The sequence below is a fragment of the Podarcis vaucheri genome (assembly GCF_965113315.1).
Source record: "Podarcis vaucheri genome assembly, chromosome: 14".
NCBI classification, from domain to species: Eukaryota; Metazoa; Chordata; class Lepidosauria; order Squamata; family Lacertidae; genus Podarcis; species Podarcis vaucheri.
In genome coordinates, this window is record NC_138752.1 from 41061484 (window position 1) to 41087533 (window position 26050).

The following is a 26050-nucleotide window of genomic DNA, read 5'->3' on the forward strand; positions in this document are numbered from 1 at the left end:
GAGTCTTTGCTGAGTGTCTATTTTATGCATTACTTACTACATTTATTATTTTTCCTCACAGGAGCTCAAGGTGGCCTCTGTGGGTTCTCCCTTTCCCTATTTACAACAACCCTGTGAGGTAAGCTAGGCGAAGAACCAGTGACTGGCCTGAGGTCACCCAGTGAGTTCCACAGCTGAGCAAGGGGTTTGCCAAGTCCGAGCAGAGCCAGGGCCCAGTGGCGTAGCGTGGGTTCTCAGCACCCGGGGCAAGGCAAGTAATTTGCGCCCCCTAACCTGTGGATTTTAGCACTCGAGTCTCTTCCGCGACCCACCAGATGCTGCGCCAGGTGCGGCAGGCCCCCCTGCACCCCCCACGCTACACCACTGCTCCCACCACAAGTCTTCAGGACAGCCATCAGAAACCTGGCGGCGGGAGGAGGTCTCTCCGCCCCACCGCCAGCCTTCGGAGGAGGTCCGAGGACAGTGGGGTTCCTGCTTCCTCGAGGAGGGCCAGCCAAACGCGCCCCCCCAAATGTTGCGCCCAGTGCGGCCGGCACCCCTGGCACCCCCCACGCTACGCCACTGCCAGGGCCTGAGGTGTTGGTGCTGAGCAAGGCAATGTGGGTGGAGCAGGACAGCTGGAAGTACCTGTATGAGTCAAACCAAAAGAAGTACCTTTATGAATCAAACGAGGCTTGCAGTTTGGAAGTGACCGGAGGAGAGTGAGAAGGGATTTGGAAAGGACTGCTGGTCTTTACCTCCCCGGGTAAAGAGAGAAGGAAGTGATGGAGAGAGATCCAGGTGACAGCTGGGAGGGAAGGGTCCCACAGATGAAAGGTGTAGCAACCACCCAGTGCTTGCAATTGTGGTGAGCCTCTAGAATGCTTTTCCACAATATTCCCAGTCCGTTTCCGAGCACAATTCAAAGTGTTGGTGCGGACCTTTAAAGCCCTAAACGGCCTCGGTCCAGTATATCTGAAGGAGCGTCTCCACCCCCATCATTCTACCCGGACACAGGTCCACCACCGAGGGCCTTCTGGCGGTTTCCTCGCTGCAAGAAGCCAAGTTACAGGGAACCAGGCAGAGGGCCTTCTCAGTAGTGGCGCCCTCCCTGTGGAACGCCCTCCCACCAGATGTCAAAGAGAACAACTACCAGACTTTTAGAAGACATCTGAAGGCAGCCCTGTTTAGGGAAGCTTTTAATGTTTGATGTATTATAGTATTTTAATATTTTTTTGGAAGCCGCCCAGAGTGGCTGGGGAAGCCCAGCCAGATGGGCGGGGTATAAATAATAATAATAATAATAAAATAATTCTCTTTCTCTCACACACATATTTTATATACTACCATTTGTTTCTGTGTTGAGTATTAGTTTGATCCTAAACCTATGCTTTCCCCACTTCTGTAACCTACTATATGTTGGTAAACCGAATTGCTATACTTAAAGAAAAGAAAAAAAGACCAGGAATAATATAGTACATTCAACTTGTTTGATTCAAAAGCCCTACATTTTCTGGATAAAAGGGGCAAGCTTGAACAACAGCAGGAGACAGACTGCAAAGTCTAGGTGCATTTATCTGGGAGTCCAACTAAAGCAAAAACCTGCATCCTAACGAAGGTGATTTTAAACTCATTTCTCCCCCAACAGCTTCCAACACTCCTCTGAATAACTCACTGAAGTTTCAAATATAGTGAAGGCTGAAGATGAAAAGGGGCAGGTTCTGATGTTCCCATTTGGAGGGGGGGGCAGCAGAGAGAAGCAAATTTTGTGTGGTTATTATTAAGTCCAATGAATCAATGTGAACTATCACAATAACGTCCAATTAGATTCTGCAGGATGTTGCAGTTGTTAATTCTCTGTGCATCCCCTTGAAGAGCTCATGCTCGAAATGCACCAAAGTATATATTATAAATGTCTCATTACACACAGAACCAACCTACTAAAATATATTGCCTGCCTGCTTCAGTCAAAGCAAACCATGGGAAGCCCCTGCTTTGGTATGCACTTCATTTTTTCCACTTTGTGCTGTCAGTGATTTGCTGCCGATACATTGTGCCCTCCAGATGTTGTTGCATAATGGTTGCTTAAATGTGCAACCATAACTTTTGCTTTAGACACATTTGTGTGGATTATATGCATGACAGGCAACTAGCTGCAGCTTTCACCGTACTCCTTGTGCTGATTCCCCTCTGTGAAAGAGGTGGTCACCTTTCCCACAATTGCAGAGGTTACACATGCTTGGTACCATGATCACTGCACACTGCAAGTTAGAGATCTAGAACTTTGAATGTTACTGCAGTAAAGAAAAGAATGCCACACAGGGAATGAAGAATACAAATAGATTTTTGAGCTTTATTACATTATGCAGTAAAGACCCCTGTCTCCATACACATTTCTGGATAGTGTGGTATAATAATACATGAATCACAAGCGCAGCAGCCTGCCCTGACCCCTGGTTCCCAAAGGAAAGAAAAACATGTTACCATCTTATCCCACTCGTATTTGGATACAGACTGCTCATTAAGGATGTTTCGTACAAGGAAAATAAAGGTACACTCACCAAATGCTTGGATTTTGCCTTAACTGAATTTTACTGAAAAGCAAACCTCTCACTCTTGCAATGCTAAGAGCGAAGTTCCAGAGTACTGAGTTGGAATGCATTTACTCACAAGCATTAGTAAATATGTAGGCAGTGCACATGACATGTCTAGGGTAGGTAATTAAAAGGAGATAGCTAGCGCCTATGTGGAAGACTGATACCAGTATCAAGTCACTTCTGTATCAGATATTCTGAGGAAGTCAAAACAATTTTTCCACATTATAAAAACGCTGGAATAATTAGCTTCTTCTTGTGCTGGACCTTAATATATATTTGATAGCAACTCTTCAAAACAAAGGCCAAAGCTCAAACTCTGATAAATAGGCTGCATCAATTTAAAAAATTAACTGTTGGAAAGGTTTTTAAAATCCTTAAGAGACTAAAGAGGAAGTGATGGGAACATTTGATTTGTCCTCATTTAACGGCTTTCAAAGCAAATTAAATAAGTTCACATAGCCCCACAAGTTCAATTTGGAAGTTTAGATTCAAGTGGTGCCTATCAAAACATGACACCGATTAGTGATAACTGAGTTAAGAAGCCGTCTGTTCTTTCCTAAAGCAAAGTTAAAACAAGCTCCTAAGGTAATGATTTTAGTGAGCAGGCAAGTAAAACACTGAGGACATATGGAAACAGACTGATTTAAAGTGCCGTTTTAATAGCAACTTTTGTCACACCCATAGTTCGAAAGTGCAAGGTAGGTTTAGGAAAACTTGCTGAGAAATTCACAACTGAACACCGCCTATTGGAAGTCATATGGAAATGTAACTTCACACAGATCTTTATACAATTTCGCTTGAACAAAAAAAGAGATAGTCCACTTTAGCTTTGTATTTATGTCTATCTTTAAATTCCCAGATTGAACTGAAACACTATACATTTACAAGTGTAAATCAAAATTTGAAATGAATCAAACAGCATAAAACTACCTCCACTAGAACTTGACTTTATTGATTTTCTGTCATCAACAATGTAAAAGAGTCTACTTAGATATTCTAATCATTTTTAAGGTAAAGATTACATTGGAGTACCTACGTTTACAAAAGAAACTACAGCAAAATCACAGTAGAATGTGTTTTGGAGGAAAAGGTTTGAACTACAAAAAGGAGTGTACACTGCAAGCAGAGGGAGGTGCACATGAAAACCAAATGCCTGTTAGATTCATTACTTTGAAATGCACAGTGAATTTGGGGAAACTGTACATGATAGAATCACAAAAAATCACTTTAAAAGAACCAAAACTCCAACCATTTGCGTTTGATCATCCAACGCAAAAGATTTGCTTAAATGTTCAGCGTTCCCTGTGCTTTTGGAAAATTTGGTTTGCAAAAAACAAAGAAGAAATGATTAATTTGACTGAACAGTGAAATTACAAGGATTGAAATAAAAACATATTAGAAATACATCTAAAGAACAAGAATAAACCAGAAGTGGGAAAGAACTTAAAAAAAAAAAAAAGACACAAAGGCTCTCTCTTCTCAAAGAGGTTCTTCCAACACAGCTGACATGCAGCTCTTTGCATTTTCAGTCCATTTCTGAAGTTCATTCTCATGTAGCATTTATTTATTCATTTTTTGCACAAACTGGTCAACTCAACCAGCACTGTTGCCAAGCAACAAGAGCGACTCAAGAAACTCAATCTCTCAAATCTTCCTTTGCTGCGATTTCTTCACGGCCCCCTTTTTTCGGTTTCGGTTTCTCCTGGATTGTTCACAGGGTCAGGTGGAACTGGGTTCCAAATCACTCTGCGGTATGTAGCATTCCCAATTTCCTTTCTGCAGCTATGTTTCCCCCCGACACGATTGCAGTTCTTCTGTAGCAGAAAGACAGCCGTGTTGTTCAGGCGGTGAGCTTTCACCCTTGACCCTGGGGGTTCCAGGCCATTGTGTTTAGCGTATCCCTGAGTGCAGCTACTCTGCAGGACTCACTTCCCAGTGCACCGAGATTGCCTAGGTTTCCTCACATTAAGCCCCAGAAAGGCATCACCACCGACTGTGGTGCTGCTATGGATGCCTGAGGCCGAGTTGATTCTGCTGGATGTCTGACCTCGCTGAACCAGACTGACCTGCTATCTTCCTGTTCATACCCAGGCTGTCCAACCTTCATACAGCTGAGCCAAGTTATCTAGATTAGTTGCTTCCTTAATCACATAGTCAACCTAAGAAATTGCAATGTAAAATAAGTTAGGGCTTTGGATTTTGTACATTCAGAGAACTTCAAGACCACCTTTATTAGCATGTTCAGCAGCAGGTTTGTCCACCATTACTTATCAACAGTTTATGTTAGAATTTTAGGAAGACCAAGGTTTACTCCTTTAACATTTATAGTCTATGTACACAGCAGACACTACTAAAAACTGTAAGTGGCCAGGTTCAGACCTAGGACCAAACCATGTGTTGTTTACATGAATGAGCTGGCAAGAGCATCAGGACCTAGGATAGCTCAGTGGGTGGAGCATATGACCCTTAATCTCAGGGTTGTGAGTTCAAGCCCCACATTGAGTAAAAGATTCCTGCACTGCAGGGGGATTTGGACTAGATGACCCTTGGGGCCCCTTCCAACTGTACAATTCTATTATTGTGCATGTGCAAAGGAATAAGATTTAAGGCTGCCATTATCGTGCCTGAACTCGGCAAGTGGTAGTTTGTTAAAACCATAGGTTTTTGTTTAACAAACCAGAATATCCAACCTCGATCCCAGCTTGATATCCTGCCTTGTTAGACTGATTTGAACAAAACACACATACCTCGTTTGGATACAACCAGCTATGGTTAAAATATGTAACAACCAACCATTTTTACATGTCTAAAACAAGCCAGCATGTCTCCATAGGATATGAAAAATTCCCATTATTTTTGCAAGCCAAACGACAGTTTAGCAATGAAATGTTTAATGTATTGCCAGACATGACATGACTTGCATATGGTTGTCTTCAAATGGCATGGGCTAAGCAGAAAGGAAGCAAGAGGGCACACTAGCCTGCCAGGTAATTTAAGGTATGTAGGAGTGAAGTTTCAAGGAAAAATGATGCTTATATGAATAAACTTTCCCCACTGAACATCCAGCAACATATCAGAGCACATTTAAAAATATTTTCTCTCTCTCTCTCTCTCTCTCTCTCTCACACACACACACACACACTCCATAAACTTAAATGTTAAAATCATCTGAAGGGAAGGGAACAAGTTTTGCTCCTCGAATTACCTGTTCAGCAACGGACATTCTCCTGTTGGGATCCAAGTCCCGGCCCTCTAACTTGGCTTTGACACGTTTCCACACACTTACTGCATATGAATTCCGCTCTTGCACAGCTTCAAAAACAAAAACAAAAATACCCAGTCCATGCAAATCTTAATGTGTTGCTGATTACAAAGCTATCTTTCTACATTAATTTAATATTGCTACTTACCTTTTCCTGTTTTGGGGTCCCTGATGGCTTTTTTAGGACTAGATACAACACTCTTTCCAGTGCCTGTAATTACCCCCGGTGGAGTATCTGCTGATGGTGCAAGGGTTTTCTGAATTAACTTTCTTGTATTCTGCGACATGACCTCTGGCTGAGTTTTCTGCCCCGTATTGCTGCGGACCGCTGTCAACAAATGAAAATAAAATATTGAAAATGCTATAAAAAGGAACCAAGTAAGTTTTATTCATAATCAAAAAGAAAAATGTTTTGTTTTACAACAAAACCAATCATGCCTCCAAAACATATAATGCACTGGCAAAAGGCACTGATTTCAGGCCTCCTGCCCACACAGTGATTGGGTGCATAGGCAAAGTTAAGCCAAAGATTGGATTAATAAGATTTGCATGACCTATATGTGGGTCCATGGAGCTCCTTTATGCAGTAAACCTGCAACTTATGCACATTTAACTTGTGCATATTCACCCTTACATGCAGAGCAAAAAAATTAAAAGGGGACAGGGTTCCGGGGGAAATGATTTTGGCAATACTGCCCACCACTGAGCCCAATGGGTTTTGACTATACGCGATTTTGGCTTTAGGTGCGATCCCTGGAACGTAGCTCCCACATGAGTTGCAAGCTTACTGTAGTAGTTTACCTGCTCCCTTTACATGAATGGCAGAACAAGTCAGAATTCAGCACCAAAAGCTATGATTTATGGCTTCAAAATAAAGTCAATATATGATATCATGGTTTGATTTCATTTCCAACAATTGTAGACTACTTTTCCATTGTGTGGTCAAAATGTTGTTGCCAACACAAAAAATAAAACATAGTATGTAAAGCAATAAAACACAATTAAAATTATCTTAGATTCAACAACAACAACAACAACAACAACAACAACAGTATAGTACAAAACAAAACTGCAAGCCACAGCAGGGTTAACCAAGTCCACCATAAGCCTGAATTAACAAGTTGTTGTAAGTAGGTGACAGAAGCTGAAAAACATGGTCATCTGTGCTTCTAGGACAGTGAAGGGGAACCATCGGCCTGCAAGCCAAATTAGGCCCACCAAGCCTCAGAGGCTGGCCCACCAGGCTATTTTGGCCTAACCATACCCATCCTTCCTGAGCCTGATGTCACATGACCATGCAAAACTGTGGCCAGGCTAAGGGAAGGGACAAAGCGCAATGGCCGAAGATACAAAAGAAGAAGAAGAAGAAGAGTTTGGATTTGATATCCCGCCTTTCACTCCCTTTAAGAAGTCTCAAAGCGGCTAACATTCTCCTTTCCCTTCCTCCCCCACAACAAACACTCTGTGAGGTGAGTGGGGCTGAGAGACTTCAAATAAGTGTGACTGGCCCAAGGTCACCCAGCAGCTGCATGTGGAGGAGCGGAGACGCGAACCCGGTTCCCCAGATTACAAGACTACCGCTCTTAACCACTACACCACACTGGCTAAAGGTTAAAGGTTCTATCCCTAGCATCTCCAGGTAGGGATAGGAAAGACCCCATATCCAGAAGTCCTGGAGAGCCACGGCCAGCCACTGATTGGGGGCAAAATGGAACTGCACAGGGCCCTGAATCTCAGCTACCTTGAGGCTGAGCAGAAGTCACCCAATGCTACTCTCTGGACACTGCCTGCAGCTATGAGCACAACCACTGTATCACCATGGCCCCAATCCACCAAACAATTCCAAGAGGATACAATAATTGATGGTATCAAAAGTCAAAGATTAAAAAGAACCAACAAGGTTGGACCTGCCATGTCTCTCTTCCATCAACCAAAGCAGTCTAATGCTGAAGCCTGACTGAAATGGATCAAGATAATTCAAATAGTTTTTTTAAACAAAATAAAAAAGCCTTCCAACAGGTCAAGCAAGCTGCATGAAGAATTCAGTTTTTACGTTTCCATTCCTTGCTGAAATGAGAGTATGTATGTCACACATATGTACTGTAGTTCTTAACAACCTAAGCTGCAGTGGAACCCACATCGCCACATCTTTCTTGAGATTTGAACCCTAACAAGGTTGGGATACCAGGTTTCCCCCTTTATGCAAAATGTGTCATTTCAGAGATGCTCAGCAAACCAAATGTTTATGGAGAGCCATCTCTTTCTTGACAAGTATTGTCAGGGCTGCCTCAGGTCTCAGCTCACAAAAGACCAACGCCAAGCTCTTCTTATATACAAGGATGTTTATTGCAGTTCATTATTGGTTCCACAACCGAGGCGCGCAGCCCCGCGTCCCTTAGCCTAGACATTTGAAGTCCCCTCTGAATCGGTCCCGCCTCTACACCAGTTTAAGAGGCTTGTGCTAGACCACCTCTTCCTGTCCTTTCTTTTCCGCAGGGTCTTTCTGCCCCCCTGGGTTCCTTCCCTCCTGCTTTCCCCTGACGCGGATCCCTCAGATGCCTGCTCACCCCTCCTTCGTGCTTTGGGGCCAGGCTCCTCCTCCGGGCTCTCTGCATTTCCGCGCGCCTCCACATTTGAACTTGGCGCGCGTTCACTACCCCTGACCTTCCTTTTGACAGCTACACTACTCCCTGTACTACTCTCCGCCCCTTCCGGCAGGATGTCCTGCCCCGATCTCCTTCCCCTGTCTCCTTCCTGCTCTGCTCCGTGTGTCACACTGGGAACTCCACCCTTCTCACTCCGTTCCTCCTGGGAAGCCAACCCCGATCTCCCACTCCCACTCGGGGTTTCCCTGCTGCTTCCCTGCTCCTGGCAAGTCCCCCCTTTGACCCCCCTTGGCTTGACCAGGGGCGCCCCCTTCTGGGAATCCTCCGATTCACTTGAGAGACTCATGGAAGACCTCAAGTCATTGTCATCCTCTTCCTCACTGTCCTGGGTTTCTTCCCCATCGCTCTCCGTCTCCCCCCTCACCTGTGCCTCTGTCCCTGAACCCCTGACAAGTATCCATACGGTACCTCAATATGGATGGAAGTCCTGTAAATAGAGTTTTAGAATCTGCTACAGCATCTTTGCATTGGGTATCAACTTGTTTTTTATCTTTATTTTAATGCTAATTTATATACCTTACCAATAAAATTCACTTGTTGGTTAGATGCCTTAAGATAGTAAAATTCTGCAAGAGCCTTATATGGAAAACATATTAATAGTGTAAATTTTACTTCTGCTCATGGGTGGGTAGTTCCTAGTAGACTTGGAAGGTCTTCAAGTAGCAAGTAGGAGGCAGTCATTAAGTCATTTCCCCAAGGAGTCCCTATCTCAGAATGATGAACATTCTAACAGAAATGAGTGGTACTCTTTGGTAAGCAGAGTTTAGTCAGGTTCTCTGGTAAGTCTGCATGAAGACAGGTGGTTTAACTCCTTGACATTTGTCTTTTTGAAGATAATGAAGAAATTTAGCAAGTAGACTGCTCTACTACATCTAGAAGGAGAATTATGACAACATCTACATTCAAGCTCAGTGACGGAGAAATTAGATTCAATGTATTCCATCTTTTACCTGCAGCAAATGTTGGTTGACATGTAGCAACAGATGTTGGACTTGAGCATTCATTTGGCGTATCCGTGATTAAGGGAGATGCAAAACTCACTAGATTATTGTAGACACTAGGAAAAATAAGGAAAATGATCAATATTAATCTTGACACATGACCTATCTGGAAATCAAAAAACAGAAAGCCTGTGTAAGAATATTAGATAATTCAAAAGTATTTTGGCACAGTTTGAGAAAGTTTAGATGTTTAGACTCTGTAGATGATGCATTACAATATTAGGGGATCCTGCCAGTTTTTGTGCTGCTAAAAAATAATAATTAGTAGGTTTTCGAGAATAAGAAAATACATAAGCTGAAGAAGTTATGTGTTGAATAAAGTATGCCGATACAATTGTATCACACTATTATACTTTCCTCAGCCAGCAAACAAACATACACAGAACCACATAACAAATAAACAAATCGACTGAAACATAACTAAATCCCTCCCTCGTAACCATAGACCCTTTGATTCCAAGTGTCATAAGAATGTCGTTTCTGTGCTTCTAATAACTATAATCTATCCATTATATCAGGCATAGGCAAACTCGGCCCTCCAAATGCTTTGGGACTACAACTCCCATCATCCCTGACCACTGGTCCTGTTAGCTAGGGATGATTGGAATTGTAGACCCAAAACATCTGGAGGGCTGAGTTTGCCTATGCCTGCATTATATTCTTTATTTTTAGCCAAATACACAAATTTACAAGAATTCAGAGAATGTCTGCTTACCTTTGACTCTGGGTTCTCAGTTCTTTCAGGGTGGGAGTAATTTCTTGCAGCATTTCAGTATGTTCCTGACTGCGAACCTGACCCATGGCCTGAACTAATGTAAACAGAACTGTCTGAATATTGTCTTGCCATAACTTATATTCACCCAAGAACTGTCTAACACTATTCTCATAGGCAACATCTTCACCATCTGCCAGCGCTGCTTCTTCATCCTGTAATAAAGTAACATTTATTATGACTTCACTATTGGAAACAGAAGCTTGGAAAAATGATAGTTTTTATCCACTATTTATCCGCCTCCCCATAACTTCAGAAAGTATTCCATGAACATCAAAGTGTTTTCTGTTCTATTCCCCCACCAGTGAATAATTGGGCATTACCTTTGCCATGGCTTTCAGCAAGTGCTTGACATCCCCAAGTTGCCTGTTGTGTCCAGTGAGCACAGTTTTAATACTATCAACCAGATTCTGAATGGTTTCACACACAGTTTCTATCTGTTGCTCTCTCTCTATTTGCACGGTCCTCTGGGTAGACGTGTCCTGCGTCAGTTGCTTATGAGCCAAAAGAAGCCATTCTGTGCTACCAATAGGATGGTCGAGATTGGTGCCCTGTAACAAAACAAGTTTCCAAATACCAGTCAAGCTACTGAAACTCATCTCCAAGCAAGGCCAGATCAGTTCCCCACTGAGCTATGAAACTTAGAGGCTTTGAGCAAATTACTGTTTGCCAGTCTAAATTCTCTGTTCTTCTGAAGCTAAGAAAGATAATTTAGTACATAGGACCCTGATATTCTTTGCTTAATGAGGCAAATAAAATCAATACATGTATTAAAGTCAGATTGCAAGACACTTGCTGCCAACCCCCATCCCAATTATAATCTTAAACGAGCACAGGCATTTTGAGATGTGTTGTTACTATAATTTGCAATGGCTCAGTTCAGACTTCAAAGCAAACAGTGACTAAAATAATGCCATGATTTATCATGAAGGCTGAATTGATACATTGTCTGGCAAGTCAGCACCAGAAACTATTTACAAATCAAGGTGTGCAACAAGTTTAGCACGGTATCTGTACTGACAAGCTACAGTAACAGTATTTGCTTCACTCCCAGAGATCACTGTGCCTAGAGATGGGAGTGATGAGCAGACAGAAAATGAACACCACTGAGCAGTAAACAACCATTGTTTGCCTGTATATTTGCAAGCTCAAGACCATGATCTGGATTCTACACACAACATGCTTTGGCAACATGATTAGACAACACAACATGGTTTGGCTTGTCGGAGTCGAGACAGATGATCCTGTTAACACACATTAGTCCAACCATTTTTTTAATACTCATGTACTCCCTCCTTGCTTTCCTCATTCAGGCAATTTGATGGTTGTTGTTGTTTTTTTGCAACAAAACTATGTTTTGTGAGAAGTCAGAATTTTCCAGTTCTCATTTGGAAGGAAGCTATGGCTTTCATAAACCACAGTTTGCCTGAACTAGGAAATGAGAGGGAGAATCAGAACCCTCAAGGAGAAGAGGGAGAGTGACCTCAGTGCAGAGTTCTTGTAGCCTAACATGATTTGGTATTATATGTAAAAGAAGCCAATGCACCTTTTCCCTGCCCACTGCACCCCACCCATTGGGTGTGTGTCTTGCACTCACCACTCTGTGAAGTAAACGAAGTTCCAGTTCAGAAACTGAGCTGTTAAACTGTGAAGCAAAGGAACACATTTGCTGGCAACGTTTGACAAGTTCAAACAAGGCAGTGTCTAGGTTTAAGGCTTCCGCTGTTCTGGTACGCAAGCTTTCAAAATGAATGATGTTGCTACAGAGGAAAGTAACCTGAAAGACAAGGCACAGAGAGAAAAGGCTCATAACATTCACACACAGCTTAAGCGTCTAGATTTTATTTTCAAAAAATGCACTGAAAGGCTGCCAGAGAGGAAACTGACTACTTTATTTAAAACATATATATTCTAGTGCTTTTCTGCAGTCACACCCATATATATATATATATATATATATACACCCACACCCACACCCTGAATTACAATTTTTGTTGAATCGTTCAAAATTTAGCCCACCAGCACCAACAAAATATTTTGAGGTCTGAGACTTGATTTAAAATCTAGGTTTTAAGCTGTCTTGTATACTTTTTATATTATTACAATGGGCTGAGAAATTACAGGACCAAAGATTAAACAAGGCCTAAACTGAAATGATCAAGAATCACGAAGGAGTTATGATATATATTATACTATCAAGAGATGTAGTTACACCACAAATTAAGGTCAAAGCCAAATAACTAAGATAATGATGTCAAATGTGATTAAAATGCAACTCAATTCAAAGTATCACAAAGAAAGAAATGTGACAATATGTACTGCTAGATAGTTACGACACACACAAATAACTAAATCCCAAACAGCCCTTTGTATTTTGGACCTCATTAGTATTCACTCCAAAATAGCTCCCTACATACGGCAAATGCTTTTCTCCTTAAGCCTGATCCCATCTGATAAAAGTTTTTTGCTCTCTTATACACAGTTTGTTAGTGAAAATAAACTCAAACTCATCACATCATGCTATTTGTAGTACCTGGCTGGCTCTCTGACTTTCCTTAAGGACAAGATTTCTTCTTTCAGATATTGTGGCATCAAAATCTTGAAGAACTGGTGCTAATGCTGGATTAGCGCCTCCTGCCCACTTCAAACGCTGCTCAATACTTGCTTCAAGTGCTGCCAGCTTTTCCTGAGATTGTTGATAGAATGAAAATCAAAAGCATTAAATCTTACAATTTTTGCTTATACCTGGGGCCTGAACAGATGCAATTACTTAACTACTATTATAACAAGGGCAAGGAATCCAACATATTCAGTTCTGGCAACCAGCAGGGCAAACTAGGACAGTATATATCCCAACCAACAAAATTATTTTTCAAAATATGCCTCTATGCAGTATCAGTATCCATGTATTGAAGAGAGAAGGGTTGTGACATATACACATTTCCACATACCCAGCCACTAGCTGACTGGATGACACTGCAACCTGGGACAGCAAAAATATACAAAATTCTGGAGACTCTCCAAAAGCGGTACATAAGATACTGATTTGATAAGAGTCAACCTAAGACACTTGTGCACTGCACCCCTGCCACAGGTCCCTAGATTCAGCTATCAAATCTAGAGTACACACTGCAGGATGACATTGGCTCAGATTCTTATGACCAGCTTCCAAAGTGATCAAATTGTGGAGGGCTATCAAAAATTACATCAACAGTCACTACAGATTTTCAGCTTAATCTAAGAGTCTAAAGAGTTCAATCTTGTAAAAACTGTTATAAAAGATTTGACTTTAATTCAAAACCCTGAACTTGCCCCACAGTAAAGTAGGATTGAACACCGCTATAATTGGGGAGATTTGTATGACTTGAAAACAAGGCACTTCAAACATCCATTACCATTCTTGCAGTTTCAGTATATTTATGGTAACAATGGAGCTGGAAGACCAATATTCCCAAATACTGATGAAAGACCAGTTATTTTGCTTCCATATTTTTCCTCAACAGTCCTCCACTGCTTCTCCCATGGAGCAGTGAAGAAACTTACCTGAACTGCTGCAATTGAAGCTTCAATCTGGCCAAGAGTATGAAGTTTCTTTTTCATACTGGCTAAGATTGCGGACCGAGGTGGAGGAGAGACTGTCATGGCTTGTGGGCGATTGATGAGGAGATCTTCATGCTGCCACTTTTGAAAGGCAAGAGAAAAAGATGTTTCTATTCAGTGTTATGATAATGCTATATAAATGGTAAGACTGAGAAGTTCAGCGAGATACGGCCCCAAGAGCCTAATCAAGATGCCTAAGTCAATAACCGTGAACATTTACAGAGCAATAAGCAACAAACATAACCAACATAAAAAGTGTTTATGTTCACACTGTCTGTAAATGTGAAGTGACAGCTCTTTTGAAAAATTGCAGTTATCCTGCTTCTAAAATCCCTAAGTGCACCAAAAGTTCTGATTATCATTCCCCTTTGCTTTGCTTTTTTTAAAAGGAAAGTTGTCAGAATTCTGACTCTGCTTTGCAGAAAACCCAAATTGTACATTGATCTGCTGAGAGAAATATAATGATGCCATTTAATAATTTTGCTCCACACCTGCATGAAAATTCAGCTGTACCCAACAGCTACAACAGTAGCTATAAACTTCATGACTAACAAAGATAGAGGGTTTCTGCCTAGAAAAATTCAAAGTGCCCTCAGAACCAGAGAACAGGATCTGCTTCAAAGTATTGTCAAGAGGCCTGCAGGAAATCCACCCTGCAGGTTTTCAATAAGAGAGAGGTTTCAAGGGGCAAATGGACAAAGTTGGTGAAATAAGGACTCTCAAATCCTCATGCAGCCATGAAGTTCACCTCACATGACGAAGAGGGCTGCTCCACAGATCAATAACATGGAAAACAGTATGAAGCTACTTCTAAATGTACAATACTGTTTAAAATCTGAAGAGGTAACTTCTCTCCACAACTTAGGTATGGTGCCAAAGACAATTACCGTAGTTTTCGCTCCATAACACGCGTTTTTTCCCTCCTAGAAAGTAAGGGGAAATGTCTGTGCGTGTTACGGAGCGAATGCTTCCCTCCTCCGTGGTTTCCAGCGGGAGAAGAGCCGCTGAATGGGGAGGAGAGAGGGACAGAGTGCCTGCTTCTTTAAAGGAGCAAAGCGGGAGGGGAGAGGAGCCGCTTACACGAGTGTAAGCGGCTCCTGTCCGGTAGGCTCCTTTAAAGCAAGCAGGCTCTCTGTCCCTCCAGCAAAGGTTTTCAGCTCGCTAACGGGGGGGGGGGAGGGAGAGAAGCAGAGCCTGCTCCACGCGTGCTTCTTGTCCCTTGAGTGCTTTTCCTTCCCTCCCTACTTAAAACGTGGTTACAAAGCACAGATCCACATGGATCCTCAGGATTTTTGCACTGGGTCACCCCAAATTCACCATCAGATCACATAGCATGTCCATGGCTACAGTTTGCACCAAAAAAATCACGCACTCACTGTTGCCTGGGGCTGCAGTGGTGCAAAAATGTGGTTACAAACATGGATCCACATGGATCCTCAGGATTTTTGCATTGGGCTACCCTAAACTCACCGTCAGATCACATGTCTGTGGCCACAGCATGAACCACAAAAATCATACATCGACTGTTTCATTTAGAATATTTTTTTTCTTGTTTTCCTCCTCTAAAAACTACATGCGTGTTACGGTTGGGTGCGTGTTATCGAGCGAAAAATACGGTAGTTTATTATGCAAATTTCCACATCTGTCGCAAATATTCTGAAATGAACTACAAGTTTGAAGACTTACCTGGAACATAGCAATGTGTAGTTGCACTCTCTGAAGGCTAGTCTTACAAGAAGAAATACTGGTTTCAAGTCTCCGCACCAGATCGTGCTTCTTCCATGCGGTGTCGTATGAACTGGCCAGCACTGTTGCTCTGTTCATAACCAACTGTGAATATTTGCCAATTTGGATATTGTGTTCTACAGCTTTCTTACACAAGTCATCCACTGAGACTTTGCTTTCAGCCCCAAAATCCTTTGCTTCTACTTGAGCAATTATATCTACACCCAGAGCACTAATAAAACTGCACAATGTAAGTCCCAAGGCTTGATTGGGAAGGCCGATTAAAAGCTGCCGGACAAAGTCAGCTGTGAAGGCTTTGATTGGTTTGGCCATTTGGTCTTCACTAAAGCAAGAATTCCGATACAAGGTTTTCACGTTTACCATTGGCACTGGTCCATTCATAGAGCTTTGATCTTCAATTGAACTTACACCTTACAAAAAAAGAAACAGCCATTGAACAAATACATACAGACCAGGAATCTAGATCGAATTTCTGCTCTAGAGAGCTGACAACATAAATTAACTGCAGCCAAGATTACAATGGCACTCTTATGAAATGCAAATGGGCAAGGTCCAAGCTGACTGAGATAAATATAAACCCCATTTTAACAGGCTGGTACATGCTTTAAGGCACACTGATTTGGCTAACTCCACAATAGCATTCCTGAATTAATTAAAAATGTTCTTGGATCTTTTCTAGGGGAAAATGAAAACATGGAAGCAAACATCTATTCCGTTTTGCTGCCTTCCAAATAATGCCAAAATAATTCAACAGTCAATACATTCAGTAATATGTACTGGTTCAATAATAAAGCAAGTGTTGAAACATCACAGAGGAAACATGAAAACTCTGGGTTTGCTCTTCACAAAGAAAGCTTGAGCAAGCATGGAAATAAATTTCCTGTGCTTACTGGCTGTCTTTTGCACCTTTTAACCAGTTGATTTTGTTTTTGTTTTTGGTTTTGTTTTGTGTAACAGCTTAATACTTATGGTACTACTAGAAGTTGTTCATGGCACAGTATAACCCATGTATTTTGAGAATGCTGCTACTGTAGTCATTACATCACAGCTTTAAAACATGCAGGTAATACAAGATGAAAATCTGCTGAGCCCAATGTTTTATTTTGTTTAACACACAGAGACTGTTATTTGTATTTTCACTTTAAGATTCAAGGCAGACAACAGTGCTTAACTTTACCTAATGAGATGTAAACTAGGAATGTTGTATGCACTTACCTGAAAGAGTTTTAGAAAAAGTGCCACAGAGTCTGAAGAAATCCTTTATTGTCTGCAGTCGTTTTAAAAAGAAAATCTCTTCTAAAACCTGCCGATTGTTATCATCATCAAAAAAGTTAGTTTGGGTGCTGCGAGCTTCCCTGATGATGTCAATCTTACGCCAGGCAACTGGTATTTCCATCTTGTTTAACTGGAGGAAAGTAAGAAAAATGTTAGGTCATCTGCCAAATACAAAGACCAAATGATGTGTGCATGCACACATCACGGCAAACTGGAAGTGGCTGGAAAAAGGGGCGAGGCGGATTTATGTGCAGTACGCTCTGCATGGCACGCGATGACTCAGAACGCAACCCCCGTGTGAATCGGGAGTTGCCTGGACCTTATTTCCAAAGTTAGCTTTAGTAAGTAACCTTTTTAGTAGTAACCTTACCTTTTCAACTAATAAGCCAAATGCTGTTTCCACTTGGGCAAACATTCCATCAAATGCTACCAACAGCATCTGGCCTGCTGACATTTTGGGTGTTTCGTCAACCGAGCCATTTCTTGGCTGAATCAGTTCACCATACTGGGCGTGAAGCATTCTAAAGAAAGCAGCAAAAAGGGTAGTTAGGACCTGAATATCCAAATAGTTTTAAGGACAAACACTACGGCAGGCCTATCTTTTGGTTAAAGAAATGTCAAATAACTGACTAATCCTTCAACACATTTCAGATCACGCTAAGCTGTAGCTTTTTTTAAACCATGGCTAAGTTGTGAATGTGGGTGTCTTGTGGGTGTCACACAGGGCACAAACAAGCCACCATATGGCATGTTGTCTTATGACCCATGATTGTGGGCTGTTTCAAGCTAACTCTTAAAGCAAGCATTTGCACCAGATACAACAAACCCAATGATTTACCTTGCAACATCAATACAATGAGTATGTGTTTCTTCTTCAAGCCCCATTGCGGCGTTTCTTAGGTAAGCTTGAAGAGACTCAACCAGAGTTTGCAAAGGAACATCAGTAACTTGTTCGATCAGGTTATCCAGTTCATTAAGCATGCTCTCCAAAGTATATTCTCCTTTCATTAAGCACCTAAGTGCTTCTGGGAAAATAATCTGACGGAAATTTGAATTCAGCTCCTGGCGGAACAACAACAAATGCATGAAAACAAGAAGATAGCAGCAAAGTATCTGATGTCTATGCTACAATTTTTAGGGAAGCTTTTAATGTTTAACTGACTATTGTATTTTAAAATTCTGTTGGAAGCCGCCCAGAGTAGCTGGGGAAACCCAGCCAGATGGGTGGGGTATTATATTATATTATTATTATTATTATTATTATTATTATTATTATTATTATTGAGTTTTCAAAGTATAATGTGCTGCTGGTTAATAAGGAGAACAAATGTAAGTGTTTAGAATATACTCTCAATTGTATTCTCAGAAGTCAGTCCCCTATTCTCAGTGGGTCTTTCTCCCAGATAAACCTATTTAGGACTGTAGCATTATTCCAACTTTACTTCAACTTATTACAGCTCACTACAAAGGGGTTTGTATATTAGCATGAGCTGCTACAAACACACGTTGTAGATATATTTCACCTGAAGTGAGATGTAAACTCCATTAGCTAGGTGAATAGCTTCTGATGCTTCAACTGGATTAGGAATATCTAAATCCTGTGGGACCAGATGACACTGCTTCAGTAACTGCACAAGACACGTAACGTTCCCACTCATGCTACACAGCTCCTCCAAGAACCAGGCTCCATCTCTTGAAGTCAGGTCCACCAGCTGTTCTCCAGCGCTGGATGCAGCACCTTCCATCATTAGATTACGTCTAGATGAAAAAGATAGCTTGTAAATAAATAGAAGTTTTTGTTCCAATTTATGCATCTTAATCTTTTAAAACCCATTAGAAAGGATACTATTGTATTTTCCCCTGTATAACACGGCCCCATGTACAAGACAACCCCTATTTTTGGGAACCCAAAATTAAGAAATTTAATAATTTAGAAAGTTGCTGAGCTGTTTTTTGACAATCCCCCGCTCTGGCTGACGGAACTGGTGCCATAACTACCACCAGGGCTCCAGCCCTCGCTTACTTACTGTATTAACCCGTGTATAAGACAACCCCCAATTTATCACTATTTTTTTTCCAGAAAAAAAGATGGTCTTATACATGGAAAAATGCAGTATATTCCATTTCTAGATAAAGCATTTTCATGAATTATGGTTAAGTAAATTTGATACATATGAAATTAAAGGAATTTAAAACCTTGGGAAATGTATTTTTTGAAGGAGGGGTCAAAAAACAAAACAAAAAAAACACCACCTCTTGTCAAATTTTGCAGGCATCTCACCTGGTAAGAGTGCAGAGAGCCGAGATGATAACACTTGCTAAGCTCAATGAACCCTCTTCTCCATTTTCATGAAGAAAGACCTTAATGCAACGCTCAATTTCTTTTAGCTGTTCCTCACACACAGGAACAGTGACTGCTTCTTGCTTCAAACGTTCCACTTGTCGGATAAGCCTGCTGTTGATGTCTGCTGCATATCGCTGCAAAGTCATTTCTGTAGTAGTTATGAACTGGCACGCAGATGGAGGCGGCTGAGGAGCATACTGAATTTCATACCTGACAAACAATAAAATGACAAATATTTATTTAAATATATATATTCCTTCATGCATTTTGTAATGTGATGCTGGGCAAATGCCTAGCATCATCTGTGCTCTACCCTTAAACATCTACCATTTTCTGTTGAGATACATGAGGCAGAAAAATACTTACATTTTACATGCTGACACATACACAACACTTAACTGAGCTCAACTTTGTAGAAATTAGTATGGTTTATTCTGAGAATTTATTTTCCCGCAGAAATTGAACTACCAAAGACTTGAAATAATTTAACCCTCCCACTTTCTGTGGGTGCAAACAACTGGCAACTTACTTCCGGTAAAGATCCTGACAGCGTTCTATTGTCATGTTAACAATCAGTTCTTCCATCCAGGTCTTCCACTGCTCAATGCGGTGTTTCTGAAACACTGTCTTGGGGTACTGAAGAGCTACAGTAGCATAGTTGTGTAGCTGCTCAAGACATCCACGCAGAACAGATCGCCTCTGCTGAAGGAAAGCACCAACCTCACCCTCTAGCTGCTCACACTGGCTGATCAAGTGTGCTTGTCCAGCATTCTGAAGGAAGGTAGTTGCAGGGACATAACTTGGAGGACCTTCAAAATGAACCATTAAAAAAAGAAGGATGTTAAAACCTAACTACAGTGGTGCCTTGCAAGACGAAAAGAATCCGTTCTGTGATTCTCTTCGTCTAGCGGTTTTTTTGTCTTGCGAAGCAAGCCCATTGACGGATTAGCGGATTAGCGCTATTAGCGGCTTATCTGCTGATCGGATCAGCTGATAAGCGGCTTAGCGGCTTAGAAAAGGGGGGGGAGGAAAAAAACCCAGCAGGAACTCGCAAGACATTGTCATCTTGCGAAGCAAGCCCATAGGAAATTCGTTTTGCGAAGCACCTCCAAAACGGAAAACTCTTTCGTCTAGCGAGTTTTCCGTCTTGCAGGGCATTCGTCTTGCGGGGCACCACTGTACAGGGAAGGAAAATATTCAGGGGCAAAACATGTTCAGCAACAGCCTTGCACATATTTTAGACCATAACGTCCCTCAATCCCAGTCAGCAAGGCCACAGATCAGAGGAGATAGGAGTGGTAGTCAACAACATCTGGTAGTCTACAATATCTGGGGGGCACTATGTTGACTACCCTTGTTGAAGCTAAAGGACTATGCACACAGTATGGTTGGGACTATGGGTTAAACCACAGAGCCTAGGGCTTGCCGATCAGAAGGTCGGCAGTTCGAATCCCCGCGACGGGGTGAGTTCCCATTGCTCGGTCCCTGCTCCTACCAACCTAGCAGTTTGGAAGCATGTAAAAGTGCAGGTAGGTAAATAGGTACCACTCTGGCGGGAAGGTAAATGGCGTTTCCGTGCGCTGCTCTGGTTCACCAGAAGAGGCTTAGTCATGCTGGACCCATGACCCGGAAGCTGTACGCCGACTCCCTCGGCCAATAAAGCGAGATGAGCGCTGCAACCCCAGAGTCGTCTGCGACTGGACCTAATGGTCAGGGGTCCCTTTACCTTTACCAATGGTTGGCCTAGAATAACCTGATATCCATTGCATACCAATGCAATGCATTCCAAAGGCAGCAGACATTCAGCAGCTGACTGACCAGTACAGTATTGTAACAAAGAAGTATCCTGAACATATAAAAATGTTAACCCCATGTAGTAAAAACAAAAACACCCCCCAACACCATTTTACTTGCCCTTAATCTGCCACCTTGCTCTGCCTCACAATATGGACAATGGGGGGGGGGGGAGACCACCTAATTTGTTTCATTACCAAGATCCATTTGGGTACTGATTTCCTGAAGAAGACTTGCGAGCTGAGTTGCTTCCAGATTATTGAAAGCAGCTTGGTAATGAGATATCCACTGCTCAAATTCATTCAGTTTCACCTGGATTGCTTCTTGCACTGCTCTCTGCTGAGATTGCAGCTGAGTGTGTTCAGAATATCTGTGATAAAAAGGAAGAAGCCACATTAAGTGATTTCCCCCCAACTCCAAATTCTAGAGAAACATATGCAGTTTTGAATTTCCATAAAGCATTTGAATATCTAAGCGAAAGTGAGATTTCTTGTACCTGTTCTGCAGTGTGTGACATGGGTGATCCGCTGCTTCTGCTCCTTCCAGGTAGGCACTCTCTTCGAGTAATTTGCCTTGCAATTTTTCAACATCAGTCAACTGCTCTTGCAAATTTAAATATTCCCCTAAACTGCCATCCAGCTTAGGAAGCACAGCCAGCATCTCATCCCTGTTCTTAAACCAGTTGACCTGTAGACAAGATTTGTGTTACTTACTTATGAATAACACTTGCTACCACTTTTCACTACCAGTATCACAAGTGGAGTGAAACTGATATTGTTATCACTAAATTAGAATGAATATTAAACAAATAAAAAGGTGAACAAGTCACACATTTTAAAACTTCAGAGCAAAATTAATGTTTGAATGACAGCATGGCAAAAACTGGGTCTCCAACATGCTGTTCATGGTCACCACAGCATCTTCAAACAACCACCTAACCACCCATCAGGGCCTCCTGCTTCCATTTAATTTTAAAACTGAGGTTTTATTGGGGAGGTTGCCTACTTTGATTTGCCTACTTTCTTGTCTGTTATGTTTTGATGGCATGTTTTGCCTGTTTTTGTTTGTTTTCAGGGTTCTGACTATCATCAGTCTTTCCTTTGGTGAAATGTGTGTTTTGTATTATCAATCAGTTTCTCAGATTACCAAAAATTCCCCTGGACTAGGACTGCCACATGTCTGGATTTTCCCAGACATTACTGGGATTTCAAAGGCGAAATTGACTTCCGGGGGGAATTTCCAGAAGGCAGCACTTTGTCCTGGATCTTAGGCAAGTCAATCGAAAAATCACATTTTTGTAAGAAAATTTAAAAAAACAACCCTCATGTTGTGAGTGTATGTATTTCTAAAGTTACAGCATAAATAGATTCACTAAGATGGAAGCGTGCTTGAAATACTGTAATCTAAAACCTGTTTCGAGTTAATTCCTGCAAGCAACTTTGCCCACTGTTCCTGGAATCTAAAGTAACAAGCAGATACATATAAAACGAATTTTTTAAAGGACTGAACATACCTTTATTTCAGCAACTCTGGAAGAGAAGAGGCTACGTGTGATGTCTCTTTCCATCTCTCTCTTGCTTTGCTTGTTTTCAGCTTGCTGCCCACCTCCACCATACACTGCTCCAGCAAACCCTGCCTCTCCCCCTGCGGTCCAGTCCACAAGTGGGTCATAAACAAAAGCTTCCAATAATGTCAGAAGGGTTTCTCGTCCTCGCCGCATGATGTGCAGAACCTGTTTTTAAAGCGTATTACATGTATCATTTAAAATGTGCACTTGCAATTAGCTACCAAGCCCAAATCCAGTGTTAGGGAGTTTCAACCCAACTTCTGAAAGCATTCAGTGGCAAGACTCGGCAGGCCTTCCTGGGGAGGGCGTTCCACACTTAAGACCACTACTGAAAAGGCCCCCCATAAAGCAAAAGCTTCATTCACAGAAGTTCAAGACTTCCTTAAAGCCCAATATCCCATGGCCTACCTGTTCACAAGAAAGCCTGAAAACACCTTCCACTCCTGTTACTCCAAATGCTGTTTCAATATTTTGTGTCATCCGGAATGGAACTTTCTCAGGCACTCGAAGGCTTTTCCCTTTCTCAAAGCAAACATTATAATCTATGTGAACAACTTCTCCAGTAGTCATGTCTATAAGAACGTTGTCCAGATGTCTGTCTCCGAGGCCGATAATGTAGCCAACCATGGACATAACTGCAGTGGATCTTGCATAAGACTGGGAGGGGGGGGGGAGGGAAGTATCATCATTATTAATCTCTTTTCCCCACCATTTTAAAAAGTGTACTCTAAATAAAAAACTACTAAAAGTTTTTTTTTTGGGGGGGTCATTATATAGCTTAACCATAAGCCACATGCTCCTTTATCCACACAAAGGCTAATTATGCTCAAGGAGAAGCACCAGGCTAGGGAGAAGAATGAGCACGGACACATTCCTATTTCTACTGTCCGACTAACAGATGTGGTATAAGAAGCAAATGAGGGATAGGTACCTATTGCTCTCCAGGTGTTGTTGGACTACAACTCCCATAATTCCCTGTCCATTGGCCATGCTGCTTGGGGCTGATGTTAACAATTCCAACAGCATGTGAAGGATCACAGGTGCCTTTCCTGAAGCTGTGTGTGTGTGTGTGTGTGTGTGTGTGTGTGTGTGTGTATACATGTGATCCTCAACAAGCTGTGCCTCTCCCTGACCCCAAAACAGACCGCTGCCTAGAGGGAAAGCACATCTGCCAATTTTAATTTTGAAATTAAGTGGCATCCAGAGCAATCATGAAAGATGGTCTGTTCTTCCATTAAAATTATTCTGAAATAAGGGGAAACTCTTCAGAAAAGCCACTCAGGATTTTTACAAGAATCCACCAAATTTAGATGGAAAGCATGGTTGTTTGTGTACATAAGGCAAGGAGATATTAGACTAAACCTACTCAAACATTAAGATTCTATTAGGAAAGGTCTCTACATACCTGTGTGACTCTCCACCACTCATCAGGTGTAGTGCATGATGACCAAAGTTCTTTAGCAAGAAGATTGGGAGGTGTTACTTCCATTAACTCTTCCAAAACAGACTTCATTACATTTAGAGGCCAGTCTCGACGGGATACATCCAAGCTAAGCCCAACTGCCTTCAAAGCTGGTCCGATCTTACTGTAGTACAGTTCACTAGGTCTAGGTACTATTCCAGGATTCTGAGGAGTCTGGTATGAATCTTGGGCCTAAAAAAGTCAATTGCACAGTTCAACTACTATTCCATTATATCTTGGGAGACGGAATCAACATGTCATATATTTAAACCCTGGCTGGAAGATTGTTTGCAACAGATGACTAAATCTTTGTGTTTGCATTTAATATATAGGGTGCTCCTTGCTACTGACCCTTTTGCAGTTCCAAGCTAAATCAAGTTAAGAAGAATTAGCCGGGGGTGTGTGTCTCATATTGTTTCCCAGTTTCCCACTCTGCTTTCCAAGATCTCCTGTTGCATTAGGTGCTGTTGCTCCAACTATTATTTCCCATGACTGCTATATCTGTGCTGCACACGGACAGCAAGACAGAAGACGGGATTCTTATGGCATCTAGGCTCTGGTATGCACCATCCCTTTCCTGCTCCAAGAATATGCACTCTCCTATAGCCAGTATTGCTTAACTTAATTAAAGCAGTACTGCTCTTGTTTTCCATATAGGCAGTACTGGAATCAGGAGCAATTCGTCCCAGGGACCAATGTTCATATAGAATCTCTGCCTCTTTCAGATTTCTGCATCTGGAGCGGCAGGAGGACTGGGAGGTGCCTCTAACTCCAGACTCAGCGAACGCTTTCTTCAAAAGAAAACCTCTGTGTCTGCATAAGCTACATAAGATAAGAGACACTGCACAGAGCAGGTCTGAACTTGTGCATACAACAACACACACACGTTTTAAAGACATGAGTTTCTATGATCTGCTATCACACTAGAGCAGAGTTCATAGATGTCCTCAGCCCAAAACCCAGCCTTCCAAGTTACAGCTCTGCAGGCTGAGAAAAGGACACATACACACCATTCAACACACACACAACATTTCTCTCTCTCTCTCTCTCTCTCTCTCACACACACACACACACACACACACACATATTTCATTATTATGATCAGGTGTTCTAATTAATCTCTGCACCTCAAATTAATTTTAAAATAACCCTTATAAGACACCACATAAGCATATACTTAGAATTTTAATCAGAATTTTGATTCTGTCTCAGTAACCGTTAATACTTCCATGAATTATAATGTAAAATTACAGAGTTTACTTCACAACTGGTGCCAGCATGTATAATGTAGTCATTACCTTTTGTGCTTGTAAAGCTGCTTCTCGCTGCTGCCACCTTTTATAAAGTCCAAATAAAGGAGTGGCTCCATCCACCCATTGAATTAGGCCTGATCGTGTTCCTAGTGGAGTAACAGAGTAATGCCTGGCATGGAAACGGGGTGTCTCCTGGCGATTTATGGTAGCAAACATCGTATTAACAATGGATAAGAACTGCATGATCCGTTCATCAAGATGTAGGTCTTCCAGTCCTGCAGTGAAAAATAGAGGCAAACCAGACAGTACGTAATGTAACTGGAAAAGGGAATGCAATATATCCTCCATTAAAATTTTTCTGCTTGGGGCAAGGAGAAGTTACAGAATGTTCTCACCTTTGAAAAGGTATGGGTAGTTTTTCCCATCTGAGCCCAGAAACAGGAGCTTCTTGGGCTTGGTTTTAGTAGGCAGAATTGTTATGGTGCTTCCTACACTATGAATTGTGACCGTGTCTCTGGCAGACACTTCTCCAGGGAGAGCTATTTCAGTGTTCGTCATGGCAGCCAGCCAGGGGCTTATTTCCTCGAGACGTAGAATGTAACTGGCCCGCTTCTGGGCTCTCTGTTGAAGACTGAGCATTACCTATTTTTTAAAAGACACAAGGTTGAAGAAGGTGAGGTCCTGACCCTTGCATGGTTTCCAGTCTATCAAAATACTGGGTTGTAGTCAGTG

At 41.9% G+C, this 26050-nt stretch overlaps 1 protein-coding gene across 1 annotated transcript in view; it reads right to left on the bottom strand.

Moving 5' to 3' along the window:
- Nucleotides 1-2305: 2305 nt before the first annotated feature.
- Nucleotides 2306-26050, bottom strand: part of SMG1 (SMG1 nonsense mediated mRNA decay associated PI3K related kinase) — a 72088-nt gene continuing 48343 nt past the window's right edge. Inside the window, exons 40-62 of the mRNA XM_082200006.1 lie at nt 25714-25960; nt 25364-25593; nt 24009-24257; nt 23012-23260; nt 22550-22768; nt 21533-21723; nt 21234-21406; nt 19772-20051; nt 19180-19452; nt 18422-18656; nt 17737-17960; nt 17269-17419; nt 16839-17028; nt 15564-16033; nt 13821-13958; nt 12811-12963; nt 11875-12054; nt 10601-10828; nt 10221-10432; nt 9455-9561; nt 5987-6166; nt 5782-5888; nt 2306-4735 (exon numbers count right to left, since the gene is read on the bottom strand). Of these exons, the coding sequence (XP_082056132.1) occupies nt 4658-4735; nt 5782-5888; nt 5987-6166; nt 9455-9561; nt 10221-10432; nt 10601-10828; nt 11875-12054; nt 12811-12963; nt 13821-13958; nt 15564-16033; nt 16839-17028; nt 17269-17419; nt 17737-17960; nt 18422-18656; nt 19180-19452; nt 19772-20051; nt 21234-21406; nt 21533-21723; nt 22550-22768; nt 23012-23260; nt 24009-24257; nt 25364-25593; nt 25714-25960 (4764 nt within the window). The 3' untranslated portion in view covers nt 2306-4657. The remainder of the gene's footprint in view (nt 4736-5781; nt 5889-5986; nt 6167-9454; nt 9562-10220; nt 10433-10600; nt 10829-11874; nt 12055-12810; nt 12964-13820; nt 13959-15563; nt 16034-16838; nt 17029-17268; nt 17420-17736; nt 17961-18421; nt 18657-19179; nt 19453-19771; nt 20052-21233; nt 21407-21532; nt 21724-22549; nt 22769-23011; nt 23261-24008; nt 24258-25363; nt 25594-25713; nt 25961-26050) is intronic.